Source organism: Mizuhopecten yessoensis, unplaced genomic scaffold (genome assembly GCF_002113885.1).
Source record: "Mizuhopecten yessoensis strain PY_sf001 unplaced genomic scaffold, ASM211388v2 scaffold2091, whole genome shotgun sequence".
NCBI classification, from domain to species: domain Eukaryota; kingdom Metazoa; phylum Mollusca; class Bivalvia; order Pectinida; family Pectinidae; genus Mizuhopecten; species Mizuhopecten yessoensis.
Genome location: NW_018404373.1, coordinates 1,377,964 through 1,401,943, shown reverse-complemented (window position 1 = coordinate 1,401,943; position 23,980 = coordinate 1,377,964). Strand labels below are relative to the sequence as shown.

Below are 23,980 nucleotides of genomic sequence, written 5' to 3'. Positions count from 1 at the left end.
CCCCCCCCCCCTGATTTCTGATTCAACGTACGTCATTAAGGGTTATTTTTTCATGCCCGTGTGTCATAATTTTTGACAATTTTAGTAAGAATTAAAGGAAATTAAATTATCAATAATAATCTAAAGATTGCTTGATTACATTCTGCATATAAAAATCACTCTATTAGATTGAAAGGAATAGGTATATTTTTGCTGTTGTTTGTGTAGGCGGGATATGGAGGTATTTTCTATATGTTGGAACGTTCAAAATTAGTCAAAATACAGTTTGCTTTATTTGATCGTATACACATTAAAAACATGAATGAATTTGTGCTCTGATGCCATATTTACCAAACATATCTGGAACATTCTTTTAGAATTGTGATGGCTTTTGCAAATTATTGGATTGCCTATTATATAACATGTTCTGTTGTTGCTTTCCTGTAGTATGTAAAACAACAAATTCAACAATCATTTGGCAAAGAAGCACTCTCTTCATGGCATAGCTACATAAAGACTACAAAAAATACAATAGAAATTATATTCTCAAAAACACATTTACAATATTTATTTATTTTTATAAATTTTATTCATCTCTTCTTCAAATAATCTGCCTACCGCAAGTGGTGTATTGTCCCGAGGTGCAAGTGACGGTTACAAAATATTCTTGTAAAAGAAGTCCAAATATATGTTATCGTCCAAATCCTTATTTAATAATTGTTGACATTTCTGTTCGTATGTACCACATCAATTTTGTACTATTTGAACATGATTTGGAGAAACAAATAGATACAGGAAATTTAAAAAAAACAAAAAACAAAAAAACAAACCCACTACAACAAAATATTGAGCCGATGAAAAGGCCTACAGTCATTAAATGGAATTGAATTGAATTGAAAAGAAAGTGTGCAATATTATTGAGAAGGACGAGCATCTGGGTTTTTTTTTGTCTTAGGTATGTTTGGGATTTCTTGTGTTATAAATATTTCGCGCCAATAAAAATATAAATTTTGTTATAAAAAAATTAGCAATTATTTCGAATTAAATTGAATTTTGTATTGGAACATATATCAAATTAGCTTTGAGATTATTTTGAATCTGAGATAACACCATCATGATCGGAAAGATTATTCCCAAGTGCTTTTGTCACAAAAAAATATCATTGTTTCCGTTTAAGAAGATTTTATAAATTTATGAAAAGCCTTTTTTTAAACCAGTATATATTTGTTGTCGTAGTTGGGATAAATAGATAAACAAAGGATTTAAAATGTTTATCATCGTATATCTAATACCTTTCATCTTCAACCATGAAATAGTCCCGAGACAAGTCAGAACAAATCTGACACGTTGTTCCAACTTCAAGGAATCTGGAAGACGTGTCTGTCTAGCAGAAACGACATACCGTGAAAATTGTTAACTCGGAACCAATAGCTCGGGGATATACAGTTAGCACAAAAGGCGTTTGTTCTCCGCATAGTCAAAGAGTTCTACTGATAGGGACAGACGAAGACTGTCCTGGTAAATTATTACCCTTTTTGTTGGGGAACTTATGAATTTTATACCCATCACACTTTAAAAGCGATATATTATGGGTGTTGTCAACTCGACCTAAGGGGACAAAGAAAGTGTTTGAAATGTTGGGGTGTTGTAATTCTGTCAACGAGAGATCCTGACACTGCCGTCGCTGTTCCAGCTGCTGAAACAAGCCGGTTAGGCCATCATCCCTGGTGGAATCCGATGTTTCTCATTCGACACGGTGCGCGCAAATATCACTTGTAAACATGCCCATTTAGTAATGGTGATATGTTTATAACGCTGATGAAGACAAATTATCACGAGTTTGGATTCGCTTTGTTGTTCACGGATCATTTGGCTGATGGGCCCGGTAGCGTGAGGTCTAGGACCAATGATATGTCTATTTCACGCTTGTTATATCTTTCCTCCTTGAGCTTTATGTGTGTGTTACCAAGGTAAATACGCACATGTGTTGTCCGTTTACTTCCTCTAAAGCCTCGATATATAGTTCTAACACGGAGTGACGGGGAACACTAACAAAGGAAGACATATGTTATGTGTATGTAATAACCAAGTCATAATGAACATAACATATGCTTGTAGCATAAAAATGATCAAAAGTACACGGTCGCCTCATTTAGCCTGACAAAAGATCAGAGGAGAGCCTGGAAATGACTTCACGCACAATTTGCAGTGCATTTTTACATTCATGGAAAATGCTAGTTCCCGGTCTTGCACCGTTAAGACTAAATGTTGATTTACTCGAAGAAGTATATTTGCATACTTCCGCAGTGAGTTTTGAAACATTCTGAGCGAAATCGTCAGCTGTCTTTAAGACTAAGTAAATTAAAATGTCAGGCGAGCTCCCCAACTGTAAATGTTATTACACCTATATCCAAACGAGACCCGCCATGTTCTGGCCTCAATCAGCACCTAAACCTATCATCGCCTCGGAAGAACAACTGAGCAAACACTTGGTCCGCCAGCTGGAGGTCCCTATCAGCAGCGAGCGTCGACCAGAGTGTGCAGAATCCATCTAGTACCCAGGCTCTGCACACTTTCTAATGTTTATCACTTAAGAAAATCAATTATATCTGCTGATGAATTGACCTCGAATACTTAACCATAAAACACAGTCAAACGCCGCAAAATCAAGTTCGAACAACGTCCTATTAAACTAGTTATTGAACTATTTATTATTTATATTTATATGCAGATTCGAGCTAATTCCATTCTATATGGATATGTTTTGTAAATACATCTTAGTTATAGACAGTGACGTCATTACCATTATACTGTCATGCGTTTTGCCTTCGGTATCAGATACTTTGACTTAAAAGTGATAGACTAGCACGCGTCTTAAATTTCAACGGACCGGTTTTATAAAAATTCTAATTTAAAATACTATTTTTACATTTCATTTTCTGTTATAATTTTAATAATTCAATTTTCGCTATTCCCTCAATTGTAGATATTTTTATGTTATCAAATTGTATTTAACTTTATTTTAGCACCAAAAAAAATAAATGGTTTTGCATATGTTTTGTAAATAAGTAAACTATGGAATGGATCGTTCTAAAGGCTTCAAAATTAAAATGGCCTTAATATTGTGCTGTAAATACCTTACAGTCTAAATTGCTTCGAGAACAAGGTTGTCTTGAAAATAAGCCGCTTTGAAAATAAGCCTTAAATTCCTTGTATTTGCTTTTGAGATTTGAGGTATTCTGAAATGGATGGGATGACGTCATATACCGCAATGTCGGGCGTGGTATTTGTAATTCTAATTTCCGATAAGATATATACCGTATACCACCCAAACAATCATTGCTATTCCTTATATCCATGGTTATTGCATCGTATATCGCTGTTTCCCAAATATTCTACTGGATGCTTTTTTCAGGAATCATATTGACTTTTTTTGAACCACCAGGGTTCGACTTCAGTGTTTTGTAGAGGTTTTCCGAGATCACCTCATTGATTTGTTGCTAACGATTTCCGCTATGCTATTTTATTTCCAGTTATNTTAAAAACGATCAGGTTGATATGTAAATATTTCCATAAGGTGTGGGTGACAATGTTCACATGAAACCCTAGTAAGTGTACACTACACGCACCGTACTATACATACCAGTATCTAAATTGCATCACCCGAGTCAAACATTTATAATAATAAAACAGGTTTTTATCCAATTAAATCCAATATTTCCAATATCGATTTTCTGTTATTAAAAAAAAACATAGTTTGTTATTCGATGTAATGGCACTCACACTTAACATACAATATTAATTATTTAAGCTCTATTAAGTCAACACAGTCTGTATTTGAACATCTGCAGACCGTCCTATATATATATTGTACCTGCTTGGCTATTACACCACTGGGCATTTTGACAGTGCTATCCACCTGTTTAAGAACTTCTGTAAATAAATCAAAAAGTTAATAATGTATTCATCGACAATCTTATTGAATCACTTGATTATTTTTTTATTTTTTTTATTTCAAACATGTCAGTTTTTCTTGGCATGTTTATACATAGACGAAGCGATTGAACAAACTGTTTATCAATCGGAAGAAAACAGAAGTGGAGCTAAAGGATCAAGTCACCATAATGTTATCACACGGTAGCCTATACATTGTAGAGAATCGTTACTCAGAGTCTAATCAACCTTCTTCCTCAAAATGTTTATTTTGCTAAAAAAAGCATCTCGATACAAAACAGAAATTGGTAAAAAACAGAACTTCCATGATATTTCTAGAAATAATACTTACACATGACATGAGTATTTAATATAACAAAAAAGACAGATTATAAAATTGCCAATCTAGTAAATGTCATACAGACATATCAAGCTAGCAATACATTAAGAATTTAAGCCGAGGAAGGTGTGATGATTTCTACTGTTATCCCAAAAGAAGAATACGCACTTGATGTCGCATTGAATGTCCCAAGCCGATGTAGGCACCTATTATTTTCTGTCCGTGGGCGTAAGGATGTCTTGAGTGACATGCCACGCCCCGAGAATTGATATATAATTGACGAACTGTCCCAAAAAATACCCACCTTTACTCCTCCATTAGTCTCCTCTGTTGGACGAGCTGTTATGTTAGTTTAACATTTTAACGAGATCTGGATGTTCAATTGGTAGTACATTACTTCAATAAATTCCTTAGAGATGAGAACAATGGTGTAATTCAATATGCAGGTGAGCACATCTTTGTTATCTTGTGACAGCTATTAAAAGTATCAAGTGAAAATGTCTTGTGGTGTTTTTCAAATCGACCGGTGTTGTGAAGTCCTTTCGAAAGGTATTACGTGATAGCATACACCTAAAGGGAACAGCGTAAAAGTGCACACACAATGTCTCGTCATATTTAAGTATTAACAGTAAATTTAACCCTAAGAGACATGGAAAGATTTTTTTTAAAGCTTCTAAACTACTCTACTACTTGGTAGACTATTCATGCATTAGTCCGGTTGCTTTGTCAAAGAAAATGCATGCATCTTAATTTTTTCTTTTGATAACATTTATCATTCTGTGGTATAGTGATAGTATACAGCAGGGTTACAAGGAGAAAAAGGAGAAGCGGGACCCGTTGGACCCGCCGGACCTCCAGGACCATTCGGACCTCCAGGACCCCCCGGAAATGATGGAAGACCCGGCTTTTCTGGAGAACCAGGACGGGACGGCGTTGATGGGATAAATGGCCAAGATGGATCGGATGGAAGAGACGGGCAGAACGGAAGGGATGGAACAAACGTAGATATGGGTACGTATTTACTCTTCCAAATTTCTATACGCTTGATTTATGATTTTAAGTTGTAAGTGTTTACATATTATTTAGAGAGCTGCTTCAAATATAATTCTTCAACGATTTTATATTTCAGAGAGGATAAAAGAACTTGAAAGAACCATACAGGTAAATCATTGATTAAGAAATATATGAAAAAGTTTACTTAATCCATAATGAAAATAATAGATGTAAATGAGCATGAACGATATTTTCTTAAATTAGTGAACGCCTTTTTATGGTTACTTTAATGTGCCAAGATAAGGGTATAACTTGAACTCCTATTCATATAATTTAGAAATAATACAACTTTGATATAATATTGATTTCCACTTGAAAATTTGTACTTCCTATCATATTAAATTGTTGTAATATAATTTCGTCCTTATTTTCCAGACGCTTATAACGAATATGACTCGCTGTTGTAACCGAGTGGAAGTTTTAGAAATCGACCTTATAGGAATAAAGAAACAGATAGACGAGCTTAATAAAACAATAATAGTTATACCACCTCAACCTGTCCCCCCAGCACCCACCACACCTCGCCCAGGTAAGGGGAGGCTACTCCAAATAATTATCCTATTTTAACCATGACACCGTTGGCACGTGCCCCCATTGTCCGTATATATGTGTATTATATAGGGTATGTGGGCATCTTAGTATCGTGCTCCTTTGTCAGTGATTATATATTTTCTGCTCACCTGCGTTTTATATGTGAGGAGATTTTAACATTATCCGAACCCTTTTACACAGGGACATGCTTGTGTTACCGTACGACCACCGTTGGAATGAGACATGTCCCTGTATTTTGTTTCTATAATTATATCGGAGTTTTATAACACTTCATATTTCAATTTCTACTCAAGTTCGACTCAGTTCAACTACCAAATGTAACCTGTTTCATTTGCCGATGAATTTGATCAGATTAACATGCCTGTGCGTATGAATACATATTTTCAAATTTTGCGAAGGGAGATAACTATTGACATTTGAAAACAAAGAAAATACTTTTTTTGTATGAGATTTTACATTTCTATTGAAGCTACACAAGAAATTCAACAAAATATTATCAGCTCACGGTTGCTAGCGGTAGTGACAAGTCATGCACTGCCCTAGAAATTCTCCCTCCAGCTACCCATTTTGCCTTTTATCAGTCAACGTGAATAACATTCATGTGGTCACGTCATATATGAAATGCAGTCGAACAGTCCACTGCCATATCAAATTGATTCGTCCTTTCAAGCCACGTCTTGTTTCCTGTCAAATTCGACATTCAATTACTGCAGCTTCACATTCCAGAAGATGTTGAACCACGATTTGCGGCTCTCCACTTCGAGCTAGTAAAATGATGGCTGCCGGAGACTCGCAGCTGAGCCTGCGCACCGCGTATAGACATTATTTTCCCGCGAGGACGGGTCAAAACAATTGATATCTAAACGCTACGCAGTTCATAAAATTTGTTTTCATGACCAACTGAATTCATCACACCATGAAATCGACCAAAGCAAGATTCAATCCTTCAAGATTATTAATTAAAAGACGTCCTTCTTTCAGACAGTTTATTTTGAAACTTAAAGTTACTTTAAGGTTAACATGTACTGTTATAAGTTAAGACTATTGAGGTATTTTACAAACAACTACCAAGAAGTTACTATTTGGAATTCTGTCTAGTTTGTACTCATCAACAGGTTGTTCAGCGGACCAGTTCACGTGTGCAGATGGAACATGTATTGGTGCCCAGTTCAAGTGTGATGAAATCCCCGATTGTCCGGATAGTTCTGACGAGCGAAACTGTGAGTAATTCTCGCCCAAGCACATAACATTTTTACGGTGCTACGTTTAGGACATGCACAAACTCCTGTTCTTTATTAATTATCTCGAGCGCTCGACTTTACGTATAAAATCTTTCATGAGAAAAAGTACGTCTCACGCTCGAGATAGGAAGTCGAATTTAGAAGTTGGAGTTAAGCGTAAACGTGGAGTTCGGCGATAGCACATTGTATCCTACAACAAAAACTGCCCAATATTCCTAACCTTGTATTAAATTATGCCTAAAGAAATATCATCGCCAGATTCCGTGTAGATGATGTCGGTTATGAAAAGGTTTAAGCGTTCCCCTTTCTGGTGGTTTTGTGTAACAGGAAGTTAAAAGTAAGATCACCAAGTGGGAAAAAACGAAAAAAATCTGAATATTCTAGACCGAGGGAATTATCAGAATATTTCGGACTACGGATGAATAATTGATTAAATTGATAACGTTTCCGACAATATGAGATTGGTATTCCAAGCCTTGTGAAATTTGAATAAGCTACGTGTAAAATATTACATATGTATATTAGATATCTTCTTATCGGCTCTTCTCAGCGTTACTTCATATTGACCAAATTTAGTCAGAGATTTGTTTAAAAATATATATGCATACAAACTCTTTGTCCTTTGAACGATGGCGATACAAATACAATCTATTTCACGTATGTAAAGATTGTTTTTAATTACAGTATTTTTCTTAATTAATAAGCAGACCTAGCAATATTAATATTTCAGTTGCTTATTTCTTTTTAGGTTAACTCAAAACCTGTTATCAAATAGATTTGTCATCCCAGTGGAGGGTGTTGAAGAAAAATTGTATCTGATATTTCCTTGTATTATCATATGTTATTGCCACTTTTTGTTGTTTTCTACAAGTAAATTCTTCGTGTGCTGAACAAGAACCAGGTCACTCCTATTAATAAGAATCTGCACTGTCGTCATCTATGACGCTTCACTATATGTTGATACTTATTTTAGGTAGCCAGGGTGATGGACAAGCAATATGGCATTTTGTAAATTTTGGTAAGCTGTTGATTTTCGTTCAGGCATGGCATGTTGTAAACTTTGGTAAGCTGTTGTTGTTTTTCGTTCAGGCCCAGTAACAGTGAGATGTCCAGAAAGCCAATTCCTGTGTGATAAGAAGAAATGCATACCGCCATCGTTTCTATGTGACGGAAACAGCGATTGTGAGGACGGAACTGACGAAGGAGAAACAGCTAACTGTGGTATGTTATCATTGTCACATCTTGTATGACGTCACTAGCAGCTACATCTTGTATGACGTCACTAGCAGCTACATCATGTATGATGTAACTAGCAGCTGCAGGTGTGGTGAGCTTGTACTATTCCGTTTCATTTTTCTAACATTTATCCCCATTTCTGGTGTGAACTATTTATGATAACACTAATTTTGTTACGAAACAACGAGCATTGGTTAATGTTATGAATTCTCGACAACAGAACACCAACGGGTGTTAAACTGACAGAGGAAGATTTTTTCATTTCTCTATTCCGTCTTTTCGTATTGCAGAGTTATCTGCTCTTGTGAGCAGGTATTGATTGTTACGTCATTTATTTGTGAGAGTAACGTCATAACTTTTTGAGAAAACGTTGTAATTTTCTCACACAAACTAATTATGTAAAAATCAATACCTGCTCACAAGAGCAGATAACTCTGCAATACGAAAAGACGGACTACTAACATTTCAGGGTTAGCGCAAGTAGCACTTCTCTTAGCACCTATTTCCATTTGACTGTAACTACCCTGCCTAGTGACCACGTTTTTAGAAACGCGTGTATTGATTATAGTGACAGACTGGTATGGGAGTCTGGTATTGTTTTCGATAATACTGGTGATGTTGTACGTACTGGTGAAAGAAGGCGCACACATATTATTGACAACACATACAAATGTAGTATATATTCGGTGGACATTTCTCAGCCATCCATATGATTTTAGTTGAAAATGTGTACGTTAAAACTTAGGCGACATGTTTACGTGTGCTGTGTTGCACTTCATTTTGATTGTAATGATAGACTGACGACGTAGTGCTGGTTTGTCGGAAACATATCGTGCCATAGGGAAGACACTATGGTCTTGTACTGTTACAGGACGTCTGAAACTTGTATTGGTTAATCAGCATCACTATAGCAGTGGAACCCACTGATTTGTTGGTACTGTTACAGGACGTCTGAAACTTGTATTGGTTAATCAGCATCACTATAGCAGTGGAACCCACTGATTTGTTGGTACTGTTACAGGACGTCTGAAACTTGTATTGGTTAATCAGCATCACTATAGCAGTGGAAACCACTGATTTGTTGGCAATAAGTTCTCGTTTTTGTTGGAAATTGGATCTCGCTTTATCGGTAATAGATTGTTGTTTTGTTGGTTGTTATTTTTTTTGTAATATGTTCTCGTTTATTCAGTTATTTTTGTAACGGGTGTTTGGTTTCATAGGAAATGATTTTCCCGTTTTGTTGGTAAAGATTCTCGTTTTGGTGGTAATAGGAGTTCGTTTTGACGATTCAATCTACCTCGAACATGATACATATTGAAATCATTGGTAGTATTGGGGTTAGCTTAAACATCATTCTGGGTTGTTAAGACTACGTTCTTACGCTTTTATGTGATACAAAACATTAGTACATATGTAACTAACACTGACTTTGACGGGACTATTCAATTCAACAAGTCAACCACGAAAACATGGCCATTATTAATATAATTTCACACATTGCCCTAACGACTTTACCTACTTCAAACATAAAAGCTACTCGGCTTTGATAAAACACATTCACACGCTTTCTATATACTCATGCTAGAATAGGAGGTGATGGGATGGCTTTAGTCACGTGATAAATATTGATAATATTATTAAATGGTGACGTACATATATACTGTTATACTGTTAACAATAGATACATTATATATTCTGGTAATAAGTTATTTTCCTGAATAACACCATAATGTTTTCATCTTTTCCAGATGTTTCGACGATTTGATAAAATATTCCATCAACTTGTGTTAACATGTTAAATGTTTACATGTGTATTGTATTACGCGTGGTGGTGTCGCACGAACTGTTTTAAACGTCTCTATTGTTACGTGTGTACTAACTGTGTCGTTTGGATATATTGTCATATATAGTAAGACAGACATAAACCCTGATCTAATTGATGTAAAGTAATTTCATTCAATTTATGTCTTAAAAAGTAATTACATTGAAATGAAACACAGAGAGAAATGATGCAGAAATATTTTTTAGGCGTATAAAAGTCTGTTTTCAAACAGGTTGCCAAACATTTCAGATCTTGTGAAATTGTTTTTACACGAGAAAAAAATGAAATCTAGATAAATAGTACTTCCTTGTAAAATCATTTCTATCAATTATAATATAATTGTACAGATCAGTCACGTGCATGCTAACTTATGATACAATAGCGTGCTTTAATTTTATCTATTGGCATTTAGATGTACATTATTTCCTTTCTAAAAATTGTTGTCATTTCTTACCAAAACATCCAGCAATAAAATAACTTTTTTGTATATAACAATGTCTTCCTCAATCGCATTTTTTTTGATAATATTTTTCAATAATATTAGATATGTCTCACTTTGGATAGTTCTCAGCATGTACAGTGTACTCTGCATATTCTAAAAGCGTTGTCGTCTCTTTGGACAATCACACGTCTATATATTTGTTTGTCCTGTTGACGATGGCTCAAATATACATGTGTATATCCTTCACTTTTCACTCCTCTTTACTTTGGTTTGTGTTTGTCTTTCATTGTTCTTTCCGACATCAATTCTCCATAGGTTTTCTCGTATCTACCTCATATAACGTTGTTCAGTACTACCACTGGGATGTATGTCTATATCTACTCCTCTACCGTGTCATGTTCTTTGGATGTTTTCTCTCTTTTTAATTTGCCTTTTAGTCATATATTCACTAAGATTACTGTTAACATTTGATATTGAATCATTTCTATATGTATTGATACGTCCTTCGGATATTCACGCCTCCAAAGATGTACTTTCTTGGGTTGTATTCTTATTGACACTAGATTTCCTCTCCTTTATCATGAGATCTTTTCTTGGATTGAATTATCTATTCATAATAAGCAAATTGAAATCACTGCTTTTTACCCTCTGGAAGATGTATAGAAAAGAAAAAAATGTATAGTTACGACGTTTGTATTTCATTTCCAATAAAATAGTTTCTTATCCAAACCTGTGTTTTAGTATTGCCATGGCTGTATGGAATCCCATCTTTCGGGGAAAAGATTATTGTTCCATTACGCTGATTTATTAATAGTGTGTTGACGCATCTATTATCGCTTGATATACAAACAAAATCAGGGGATACTCTATCGACATTCATATGCAGGTGTAAAATAAACAGACAGATAATTCCAGTGTCCTCCCCATCACGCTAGTTAATCACATCTCTCCAAACATTACAAACCCCTAGCATCACCAATGAGTCCTAGAAGAACGAAACAGTGGTAGGGCTGTATCTAGAACGAAATAGAGGTGTGGTGCAGTGTAGGGCTGTATCTAGAACGAAATAGAGGTACGGTGCAGTGAAGGGGTGTATCTAGAACGGACGGCGGTATGGTGCAGTGGTAGGGCGGTATCTAAAACGACACAGCAGTACAGTGCAGTGTAGGTCTGTATCTAGAACAAAACAGCGGTATGGTGCATTGTAGGGCTGTATCTATAACGAAACAGCAGTATGGTGCAGTGTAGGGCTGTATCTAGAACGAAACAGCGGTATGGTGCAGTGTAAGGCTGTATCTAGAACGAAACAGCAGTATGGTTCATTGTAGGGCTGTATCTAGAACGTAACAGAGGTATAGTGCAGTGTAGGACTGTATCTAGAACGGAACAGCGGTATTGTGCAGTGTAGGGTTGTCTCTAGAACGAAACAGCAGTATGGTGCAGTGTAGGGCTGTATCTAGAACGTAACAGAGGTATAGTGCAGTGTAGGGCTGTATCTAGAACGGAACAGCGGTATTGTGCAGTGTAGGGTTGTATCTAGAACGAAACAGCAGTATGGTGCAGTGTAGGGCTGTATCTAGAACGGAACAGCGGTATGGTGCAGTGTTGGGCTGTATCTAGAACGAAACAGCGGTATGGTGCAGTGTAGGGCTGTATCTAGAACGAAACAGCGGTATGGTGCAGTGTAGGGCTGTATCTAGAACAAAACAGCGGTATGGTGCAGTGAAGGGGATAATCTAGAACGGAGCAGCGGTATGGTGCAGTGTAGGGCTGTATCTAGAACGAAACAGCGGTATAGTGCAGTGTAGGGCTGTATCTAGAACGAAACAGCGGTATGGTGCAGTGTAGGGCTGTATCTAGAACGAAACAGCGGTATGGTGCAGTGTAGGGCTGTATCTAGAACAAAACAGCGGTATGGTGCAGTGTAGGGCTGTATCTAGAACAAAACAGCGGTATGGTGCAGTGTAGGGCTGTATCTAGAACGAAACAGCGATATGGTGCAGTGTAGGGCTGTATCTAGAACGGAACAGCGGTATGGTGCAGTGTAGGGCTGTATCTAGAACGGAACAGCAGTATGGTGCAGTGTAGGGCTGTATCTATTACCAAATGTTAATGGTGCAGTCACATGTGTGTGTCTTAGGTTTATCTTCTTAACAGAGAAAAGATCTCTGACGAAGACGTCTTTGCTGGCTCAACTTGTGTCAAACATCTATAGTCTCGAGTTTTCCTCAACTTTGAGATTTTTTGTATTGGTTAAACATTGATTGACATTTTCTTAAACTTTGGGATTTTCAATTGAATTTTCATTTCTTGACTTTTCTTCAAATTTTGGATTTCCCATTAAAGCGCACTGAACGCATTTACTGTTTTTGGAATTTTCCATTAACTGATTGATGTTTTGGACTATTGCTAAAGAGATATTAGTATACTGTTATATGGTCTGTGTTCTGTTTCTGGTGTGCTGTGTCGTTTTATCGTCACTGTAGTGTTTAGTATTCCACATAACCTGTACCCTGGTCAGTTATTGACTAATACTAACAAGTTCTATTTTCATTAAACCGTCACCTAGTAATATGAGTGTTTAAATGTATGTGTAGCGTACACCCCAGGTACACGCCGTGTGTATGTGGGGTATTACCATGCTTCATTGTTCCGAGACAGGTCCCAGATGTAACCCGGACGAGTTCCGCTGTAACAGTGGTCAGTGCATTCCTGGTGCCTTCAAGTGTGATACCTACGGAGACTGTGACGATGCATCAGACGAATCCGAAGCCGTATGTGGTACGTAGTCGATCTCAAAAAATGTTTAAGTTAGTAATGTGTGGTACGTAGATCTCATATAATGTATACGTCAGACGTGTATGTTACGTAGATATCATGCAATGTAAACGTCAGACGTGTGTGGTACGTACATATCATAAAATGCTTTTGTCAAATCAATCATGTGTGGTACGTAGACTGCATAAAATCTTTACGTTAGTCTTATATACGTCAGCGCCGTGTGTTACGTAGATCTCATGAAATACTTACGTCAGCTGCACAGTCTGCACGGCATCATGCTACATAGCCTCATAAGAGACAACACACTATTCGATGAACTACTTTCCTAATGATTTATCAAGCAAAGAATCGGCGCCCTATGTGGCCGTTGTATAGTTACATGATACCTTGTAATAACTATTATGGACCTTTTGTTACAAGTACAGTAATATCTGCAAACCGTCCAATGAGTATGTTAACATGATTGACGCCGCAACACATAGGAAATAACGACATTGACGTTGATTTGCCTATTTAGGATTTACTTGTTAATTTACCAGCTTTGCAGATTAAATGAAAACGTTTGTATATAATCTTTATTCTATCAGAACAACATTTTGAACCTCTTTATATATTTTGATGCGACGTTTTAATATTTTGCCTGTGTCATTGCTTTTCTCTCTCTACTTTTCGAANTCAAGCAAAGAATCGGCGCCCTATGTGGCCGTTGTATAGTTACATGATACCTTGTAATAACTATTATGGACCTTTTGTTACAAGTACAGTAATATCTGCAAACCGTCCAATGAGTATGTTAACATGATTGACGCCGCAACACATAGGAAATAACGACATTGACGTTGATTTGCCTATTTAGGATTTACTTGTTAATTTACCAGCTTTGCAGATTAAATGAAAACGTTTGTATATAATCTTTATTCTATCAGAACAACATTTTGAACCTCTTTATATATTTTGATGCGACGTTTTAATATTTTGCCTGTGTCGTTGCTTTTCTCTCTCTACTTTTCGATTGAACCCGATGTCATATACTTGCATACTAGTGTCCTTTGCAGATCATTCACTCGGCGGATACCATTCCTGTTATTTTTCGATGTAAATCGTTACAGATGATTCAACAAACCAACCTGTGGTATGGTGGTGATCCTGTCAATATCTAACACTTAGTCACGAATCCTCGTCAAAACTGTCATTACAATCATCTTCATCATTACACATCATTGAGATGGTGAACATGGGGAAGATTTCGTATCCGAAACACAGCCTCGTTATCACGTCGAGTGATTCATAAGACTATAAGACTGTTATTGCAGGATATCGGCGTTTTCAATGAAAGGAACATAATACGATATGTCAATAAGAACTGATAATCAAATCGTATGTAGAGATATTGATTTTCATTAAGATCGCACGGAGACACTTTTTGTATTCAAATATATACAGACGTATTTAGGGCATATTTTGCTGTCATCGTTCTTTTTGTCAAATAAAGTTCCGGTGAATATTGATAGTGAAGCACAATCACGGAAATAAAAGAAATATGATAATTAAGAGGCCGACTTTTTCTATTGTTTTTTAGGTACGAAACCCTCACCATGTTCACCATCACAATTCCAATGTACAAACAAGAAATGCATCAGCAATTCACTGATGTGCAATGACAACGACGATTGTGGTGATAATTCGGACGAGGACTCGGAAATGTGTGGTAAGTCATGACAGGATCCTCACCATATAGAAGGTATGTTTGTCTTATCACCTGTCATAAATCACGTGATAAATCATATGACATAGATGTACGTCACTGTTCGTTATGATGGCTAGTTGTTAGGATACAAACTGATGGAATCCATATTTCTTGATATTGTTTTAACTGCAAATATTGATCGATGAACTAATAACCTTGTTTCGAAAATGTAAATTGTTAATTGATTATATTTTTGAAAGAATTAAGGAAAATCATTCTTGTGGAGAAAAAGTTTCATAAATAGATCAAAGCATAAGTGTCTAGAGGTATGGATTTTTCACATGTTATGCTATTTAGATACGCTAGTCACTATGCTATTATGTTTTGTCACTGAAGCAGTATATATGTACGTCACCATGTAAACGGTAAATAAACTTAAAACCAACTAGATAATATGATAAAATGGGTTTATTGTCAGGGTTGAATACACATAAGAGAAACCTGCACTACAAAAACATGTGCATGACAGTTTACGACGCTAACTACAACACCGACACTTCCTTACACCATCCCTTAGCCAATCACAAGCATGTCGACCATCCCGAGATAAGCCCTACACACGTGTGGTGTGACCTCTTTCACATTTTTGCATGCATATGATGTCGGGTCATTCTTATAGTTTTCTTTATATGGTATCGTTGTTGTGTACATGATGTTGAGTAAAGCGATTCTCCAAAAAAACATTATGGAAATTGAAATAGCAATGAAAAAAATATGAATCGCTAGCTTATTATATATATTGTGGCGCAAAAGTGCATTGCTTCAGAATATGGTTTCTGGTGTAGTGCTGCGCTTAGTATTGTAAGTTTCAGACAATGTTCGCTTACATTCAGAAGTCGGTTTGATGGTACTTGTCTTTTCACAAAGGACGTGTGGACGCACCTTGTAATCCCTTAACGTACAGTCCCGTGTTACCTCTCTCCCACAGGTTTTGAAATTGGAGGAACGGAAGGCCCAGGGAGTGGTGAACAGGATGATGACGAAAGTAGACCACCACGAGGAGATATCCCATAATTTCACCACCAAACCCGCATGATATTTATTACGTATGTGCTATAATTATTATTATTCTTGATGTAGTATATACTTTCGATGTCATCCCACTTTTTCACGTGCCTCTCGGTATGTGGATACCACGCTTCTTTTATTGTTTTGTTTCACCACTTTATTTTTCCACTGATTTTTGTGTCGCCTGCAACGCGAGGCGACATACAGGTATTACGTTGTCGGCGTCGTCGGTTGCGTCGTCCGAAACAAGGTTTCCGTGCGATAACTTCAGTTCCTTTGGGTTGATTGAACTCAAACTTAGTACACATATTGCATACCAATAAAGCTCGGGTTTGCATTTCAGAAGTGTGCGTGCATTTTCGGTGGAGTGATGTCCCTTTTATTGCCAAATAAGGGCATTGTGTTGTTAATGCAGGAACTTTTTTTATTTTTTAATCAATTCCTTTCAAATTTTGTACGGTAATGCTAGAAGCAATATTGTTCAACACATATTACGAGTTTTTCTGTCGAGTTTCAACTTTGTGCGTTTTGGCATATCTGTTTACGCGATAACTCAAGCCAAAACACTTTTCTTACTAAAAGCGCTGAGCAGGCGACACATCCACTCCCACGAAATTCTTGTTTTCACCCCAGTAATATCTTTCCTTTTATTGTCATTAATATTTGCTGCCGAAAAAGTTGCGAAATCTAGCATGTTGTTGTCAGCTTGTGAGTACCTAGGTGATCTCAATGTTGTATTTCAAAGTTGTTGTGTAATTGACCTCTTTACCTTCATAACTGATGAATTGAATTTCAGCCCGTCATTAGTGAACGAGTATCAGTATCGTTCTGAATGCACGCATACGTTCTACAAGAGACAACATCATATTAGGTTCGATTGCTACAGTGAATGGAATGAGTTGGCTTCACTGACGTCATACGGCTATACTTTCTTTTATAAATGACGTTTTGAGTTCCGAAGTACAATTCTATGAACGAATATCAATGATTGTTAAAATTATATGTGTTTGTAGCGGAAACACCGGAATATTTCACATAAACTAGCTGATTCCGGGATTTTTTTTTTCTGTGAATGGTTTGATAAGACTATCCAGTAAAATATCGCTATTTACTGGTAAAACAACAGCTCAATGATAATTTCGCCTTTCAGAGTGGAAAAATATCTATAGTGAAATAGCATAAGGAATAAACCGTGTACTGGTATACGAGATTCGTGATTATTTCACCCTCATTAAGGAAGGCAGTAATGGCGAAATAAACAGAACTGAACAATTTATTAGCAATCTTTACAAGAAAATTTGAATAAACAGATATTTCATTCCTATGAAATTTAAACATGATAAATGCATTCCCCCCTTACTTTTTACATAAGTGAATACTTTAAATGGAGTCACTGACATAGAACTCTATATACAAAAACCGATTCCATACTTAAGTGTTTTTTTTTTTATTTACAAAATTAAAAAACTCACAAGCATTTTTATGATTTTGAACTAAATTTATGATTTTGAACTAAATAATGGAATTTTATCTTAGCTGATTTTAGTTTTTCAACAGATTTCATAGAAACAGTGGCCAATGCATGAACAAAAGTTATATTATATGGGATTTATAAACACATACAAACAATACAAAAGACAAAGGATACTACGATAGCTTGACCATCTGGTAGTCTGAGAGTCATAATAGACAGATACAAATAATAATAACCAAAGTCGTAACTCTTTGTATTTAAAACGATTATGATAATCCGTTGTCGGTTCTCAGCGTATTGGAGTCTACTTCATAATATAAACAAATGATTATGTTAAAACACATGGAAAATTTGAACTTAACTTTGTAGGAAATTTCGGTTAAAGAGAACATATCGACGTAGGACTACACGTAAAATTTAACGTGATTCACTGTATATCTAAAAACAATTGTAGCCAACCTGTTTTAATATGAAGTCCTCAATCATATATAAATCGCAGCCACCCTGTATGATATTTTATACACTTGCACAAGATAAACCTTTATTTGTGAATACACATTGTTTGCCAGATATTTGTTGTGTAAACACATTGTATGTTGTGTAAACACATTGTATGTTGTGTAAACACTGTTTCATGTATGTTGTATATGTATTTATATATTGTAAGATGTATGATTAATATACACATTGTTGTATGTTGTATATGTATTTTGATATTGTGATATGTATGATTAATATACACATTGTTGTGTGTTGCTTATATCATATTAGAGCTTCATTTTGAGCTATATATAGTATATGTTTTCTGCGGATGCGTCGTTAATTTTGGGGGTTTTGTTTTTATTAATTTCACCTTTGATTCATTTTCTTGAATTATCTTTTATCTGCTCAACATCATGTAAATGAACCATTTGATATGTAGTTTATGCGATGTTGTGCTATTAGTGGGTAGATGCGTGTATTGTGGTGCTTTGAAAAATCTATGTTATTATTTCACAGATGTATGCTATATTGATATGCCACATTGACATTAAGATACTAAATCGTTCAAATAACTTGCTAGTGGTTTTGAATATTATATCTTTATACAAGTATTTCTTTCATTGAAAATGGTATTCATTCTGTTATCATAACATATTTCATTGACATTTTGTTTTTGTGACTAAAAGTAATTATAATATTATTATTTCAATATTTACGTTTTTATTCATTTAAGGATTTAGATATCAACGCAAATACTCGCACTTTCCAAATGATTTAAAAGCACACTTCATAAAAATGAGAAGATGTGTTTTATGTTAAGAAAACGTATTCGTTATGGGGTTTTGCGTTCCTTTTCGGTTTTTCAGAATTCTGAAAGGATTATACTGTTAGTTCTTGTCTTCGATGTTTAATTTGATGAGCGGATTTTCAGTCTAGCAATCTAATTAAAATAAAATCCTTCCCTCCGATCATGTGCGATATGTTATGGTGTAGTATCTGATAACACAACACCAGGGGTCACTTTCTAGTGGCTGGTTACTGAAGCCAATCAGTTTGACACTTTAAAGATCCTGTTTGTTAGAATATGACATGTAATGTCACGACAACATGATACTTGATGCGGTGTTTTATATACTATACCATAGTGTTTTATATACTATACCATAGTGTTTTATATACTATACCGCAGTGTTTTATATACTATACCATAGTGTTTTATATACTATACCATAGTGTTTTATATACTATACCATAGTGTTTTATATACTATACCATAGTGTTTTATATACTATACCATAGTGTTTTATATACTATACCATAGTGTTTTATATACTATACCATAGTGTTTTATATACTATACCATAGTGTTTTATATACTATACCATAGTGTTTTATATACTATACCATAGTGTTTTATATACTATACCATAGTGTTTTATATACTATACCATAGTGTTTTATATACTATACCATAGTGTTTTATATACTATACCATAGTGTTTTATATACTATACCATAGTGTTTTATATACTATACCATAGTGTTTTATATACTATACCATAGTGTTTTATATACTATACCATAGTGTTTTATATACTATACCATAGTGTTTTATATACTATACCATAGTGTTTTATATACTATACCATAGTGTTTTATATACTATACCATAGTGTTTTATATACTATACCATAGTGTTTTATATACTATACCATAGTGTTTTATATACTATACAATAGTGTTTTATATACTATACAATAGTGTTTTATACGGGAACGGAGTGAAGGGTTTGACTGGGATAGCATCTCTTAAATAGCATTAGTTTGATGTTTGCTAAAGTATTTGTTGGTTTTGTCCCAACAATAATCTGAAAGCAGAAACAACAAAATTTTGAAGTTGTACATTGGTAATATTTTTCATCAATTGCATTTGTTCCTCATCTACAATAGTTCATTTTTAGGTCACCTGAGACAAAGTCTCAAGCGACCTATTCTTATCACCTTTTGTCCGTCGTGCTTCCGTAAACAATTGACATTTTCAACTTCTTCTCCAAAACCCCTGGACCAATTTCAATTTCAATTGACTAAAATTTCAAGATTGTTCTTTTCAAGATCCAGATATGGCAGAATCAAATTCTCTTCATAGATGGAAGGGTCTTCGGGTGCTTTACCAAAATTGTGAATTTCCTGACCCTGGGGTCTCATGTTTCCCCCTGGGGAGGGAGTTAACTTTATTATAGTTTATATAGGGAAATCACATTTTGGACCAACATTTGTTTAATTTCCATTAGAAGTAATCCAATTTGGGTTAGCATTATCACTATTGGATAGCAGTTTGATGGTATGCAAATAACAGCCCTAACTGACCCCCAGGGGCTGATGGGTGGGGCCAAAAAGGGTCGAATTGACTGAAATTTCAAAATCTTCTTAAGACCCAGATACAATATGGTTTTAAGGTGCTCTACCAAAATTATGAATTTCATGACCCTGGTGTCTCACGTTTCACCCTGGGGAGGGGGTAAACTTTACTAAAGTTTATATTTGGAAATCACATTTCGGACCAACATTTGTTTAATTCCCATTGGAAGTAATTCAATTTGGGTTAGCATTATCAGTATCGGATAGCAGTTAGATGGTATGCACATATCAGCCCTGACTGACCCCCAGGGGCTGATGGGTGCGAATTGACTGAAATTTCAAAATCTTCTTCTCAAGATCAAGATATGAAATACTCTTCATAGATGGAAGGGTTTTAAGGTGCTCTACCAAAATTGTGAATTTTATGGCCCTAGGGTCTCACGTTTACCCCTGGGGAAGGGGGGGGGGTGGCAAAATGTAATATGGTTTATATTGGCATAGTTTGGATATTACATGTTGATAACTGGATTGGAATTATAACCCTGAGTTGACAGTTTGATACTTTAAAAAAATTGAGCCAGCCCTACCCCCAAGGGCTGTAGGGCGGAGCCCAAAGGTGTCAGTGTGCTAAAATCTTCATTTCCCTTGTTTAGAATAAGAAATTCTAGTTTCAAATACTTTTCAGTCTTAAATCTGTATGCTAGATATTGAAAAAGGTGGTTTTATTGTTTTTTGTCACTGAATAATATTTCATGTTTTAAAAACTTAAATCAACTCTCTGTATAAATATATCAGAACTCGGGTGACCGTTAAGGCCCTTGGGCCTATTGTTTTCTGTAATTTTTAATGTGTTTAATTAATACGAGTTCTGTATTATCCAAAACTTACCAATGTCTTGATTACATTTCTAAATGAAAAGCACTATCTCTCCTTCGAAATATTTCTGCGGTTACTGCGGCTAACGAAAATGAACAACGCCGATACTTAGTGGTAATGTTCTTAGTTTGTAAATGTATTTCGTCGATAGCGCAATATTGCGATTGCTGTTTTTTTCAATTGTTATGAAATATTTCCAAAAGATGTTTCATAGAGCAAGACTTATAATTATAACAATACACTTATAAAAATACCATCTGTTAAAAACATTTTATAAATTATAAACATATTGGAAATTATAAACATGCGATAAGTTGTCATCATACTATTGTTAATTATAATCAAAATTTCCCTTCAGATTTGACAGCTTCACCAACTCCTACTGCCAACTGCGACTGTGACAATCTACCACCACCTCCGCTTCCGCCACCGGGAATTCTGGGGAACATGAGGGAATCTCTTGATAGCTTCGTCGAATCAGTACCTAACCGGCCATGCGCAAAGTGTCTTCCGGGATTTAATGAACACAATGATTGGGTGTTTGTAGCTAATCAAATGAAAGCTTCTGAGATCGTAGTGGCGGAAGTAAAAAACTCTATGACATCTGGTTGTCATAGTATGTATAAACAAAACGGGATTATAACTTTGACAGGAATATTCATGTTCAGTATTCTGTGAAAAAAAAACAATTGAAAATTGATTTGTCATTGATACAAGTATGCAAAGCAAATGTGTAAATATGTAGATGTCTGCAGTTTTTCTTTGTGATAAAATTGAATGTAATATTTTTGTACAGACGAATTTAAGAGTAAAGAGTTTAATACTAATATCACTTTGACAGCCTTAATGAAATCCATCTTTTACAATGAAGTTTTAATACAAGTGATTTGTAAATAATCCGTTTTTTATATATTTACTTGAGTTATATATATTAAGATAGGCTTACTATTTACTAATGGTTGAAAAAAATCATTACTCTCGAAAACACTAGTGTCAAATATATTACATCAGAATTAATTCGAAATGCGTGTGCAGTCTGATAGATGTGGTAAGTGAATATAAAATAACACATAACAAACAATTTTCTTTTATTATTAATAGTTACATATGTTTGGCGTGGATATGTAATTTTATTCAGCCATTTGTTTTCCTGATGAGTCGACAACTGCTGGCATCTAATATATCTTATATAAAAAAACCTGTTTTAAGACGTTTTTGATAAATGCATTTGATTGCAAATACCAGTAATCCACATGTATTATTATGCGTCAAAATTGTCACAAAGTTACGCAATGAAATATATATATAAGAAAATGTATCTTTATTGCTTTCTCAATTTAGCTTGAGCATTTACTATGGTCAGTGTCTGTATTCATGTTAATGATATTAATTCGTTTTTTTTGTTCAGAAGTTTCTGAGTGTACGTGTGGTATCAAAACAGGTGCGTAATGATAGAACTTCAGTCAATAATCACAGCTTAACTTGTCTTGTTGTGGCTATTCATTTTTTGTTATATTTTTGCATTTTTATAATCAATACAGTCTCGTTTTATTCAAAAGTGTATAAGAACATATTCAATGCACGTGTACTTGGGTCATTGCATGTTTGTATATTTTTTTTAGATATGAATGTAGTTTATCTGGATTTAGCAAATTAATATGACAAAAACAAAAATTGAAAATTTGAACAATTAGAAACTATTTATTTTTTATTTTTAATTGATTTTTAATACCTGCCGTATGCTTTTGACATTAGTTAAATGAAAAGCGGTGGTGCCTATAACAAGAATGTAATATTCAAAATTTATATCAACGTCTTTCATCATCAATCACTGTCGAAAAAATAGTTTTTTCTTTTCATTCTTTATATGCTCATTGAATTAGTAAATCTAAAAATAACAGATGATATAGAAGTACTTTCGATTCGATATTTTTTACTAGTATCAAGATTTCATACATTGCCAATCAGTGAGACTATATGTACGTGTAAACCAATACTCACAATGTACACCATGCTGGTACTACAACTAAAACAGGTACAGACCTTACGATATTTGTCAGTCTTTACTGCTGAAAGTTATATAGTGTTGGTATAAATTTAACATGTGCCTTATATTGACCGCTGGTACCAATGATTGAAATAAACAATATAATAACATCATGTCAGTGCTCTCCGTATTGTTGTTTATGTACATTTATATATAAGAAAATATCTAACTCGTATTAATTATTAACCAAACACATTGGTTTTTTATGATTGCTTTTAAAAACAGAATCAAAGTTTTATATCTTTCAAGCCTACCAGGAAAGCGTTTGATACAGTCTGACAACAATGCTACGTGTATGAAGACGAAACTTTGCTATCAGAGGAAAAATAATGTTAGAAAAGACTATCACAAGGATAATAACTTCAGCTTCCAGTCAAATCTGGAATCCAACAAAGTGGAACAAATCCAGTTTGTATAAATTGTATTTGGTATCAATGACCTGAAGCAAAGGTTATTGACAACAACTTTGGTAATACGGCTCTGGTAAAAGACCCAACTGTTATCGCGTCCGCACACACAATACTGCAGTTCAACATCAACAAGTTGACTGCACCCAGATCCATACGACCCTGCGATCCACTAAACTATTGGTAGTTGGGTGTTGAACAT

At 35.1% G+C, this 23,980-nt stretch overlaps 1 protein-coding gene across 4 annotated transcripts in view; it reads left to right on the top strand.

Moving 5' to 3' along the window:
* Positions 1-23,489, top strand: part of LOC110445172 (collagen alpha-1(II) chain-like) — a 91,664-nt gene extending 68,175 nt beyond the window's left edge. Inside the window, exons 9-17 of one of the 4 annotated variants that reach the window (XM_021489632.1) lie at positions 5,058-5,263; positions 5,382-5,413; positions 5,681-5,834; positions 6,973-7,077; positions 8,188-8,319; positions 13,260-13,379; positions 14,959-15,087; positions 16,055-16,172; positions 21,683-23,489. In XM_021489632.1, the coding sequence (XP_021345307.1) occupies positions 5,058-5,263; positions 5,382-5,413; positions 5,681-5,834; positions 6,973-7,077; positions 8,188-8,319; positions 13,260-13,379; positions 14,959-15,087; positions 16,055-16,140 (964 nt within the window). In that variant the 3' untranslated portion in view covers positions 16,141-16,172; positions 21,683-23,489. Of the gene's footprint in view, positions 1-5,057; positions 5,264-5,381; positions 5,414-5,680; positions 5,835-6,972; positions 7,078-8,187; positions 8,320-10,082; positions 11,695-13,259; positions 13,380-14,958; positions 15,088-16,054; positions 16,173-21,682 lie in introns of those variants that run through there. The other 3 variants (XM_021489633.1, XM_021489634.1, XM_021489636.1) reach the window with 3 other exon arrangements.
* The last annotated feature ends 491 nt before the right edge of the window (positions 23,490-23,980 follow it).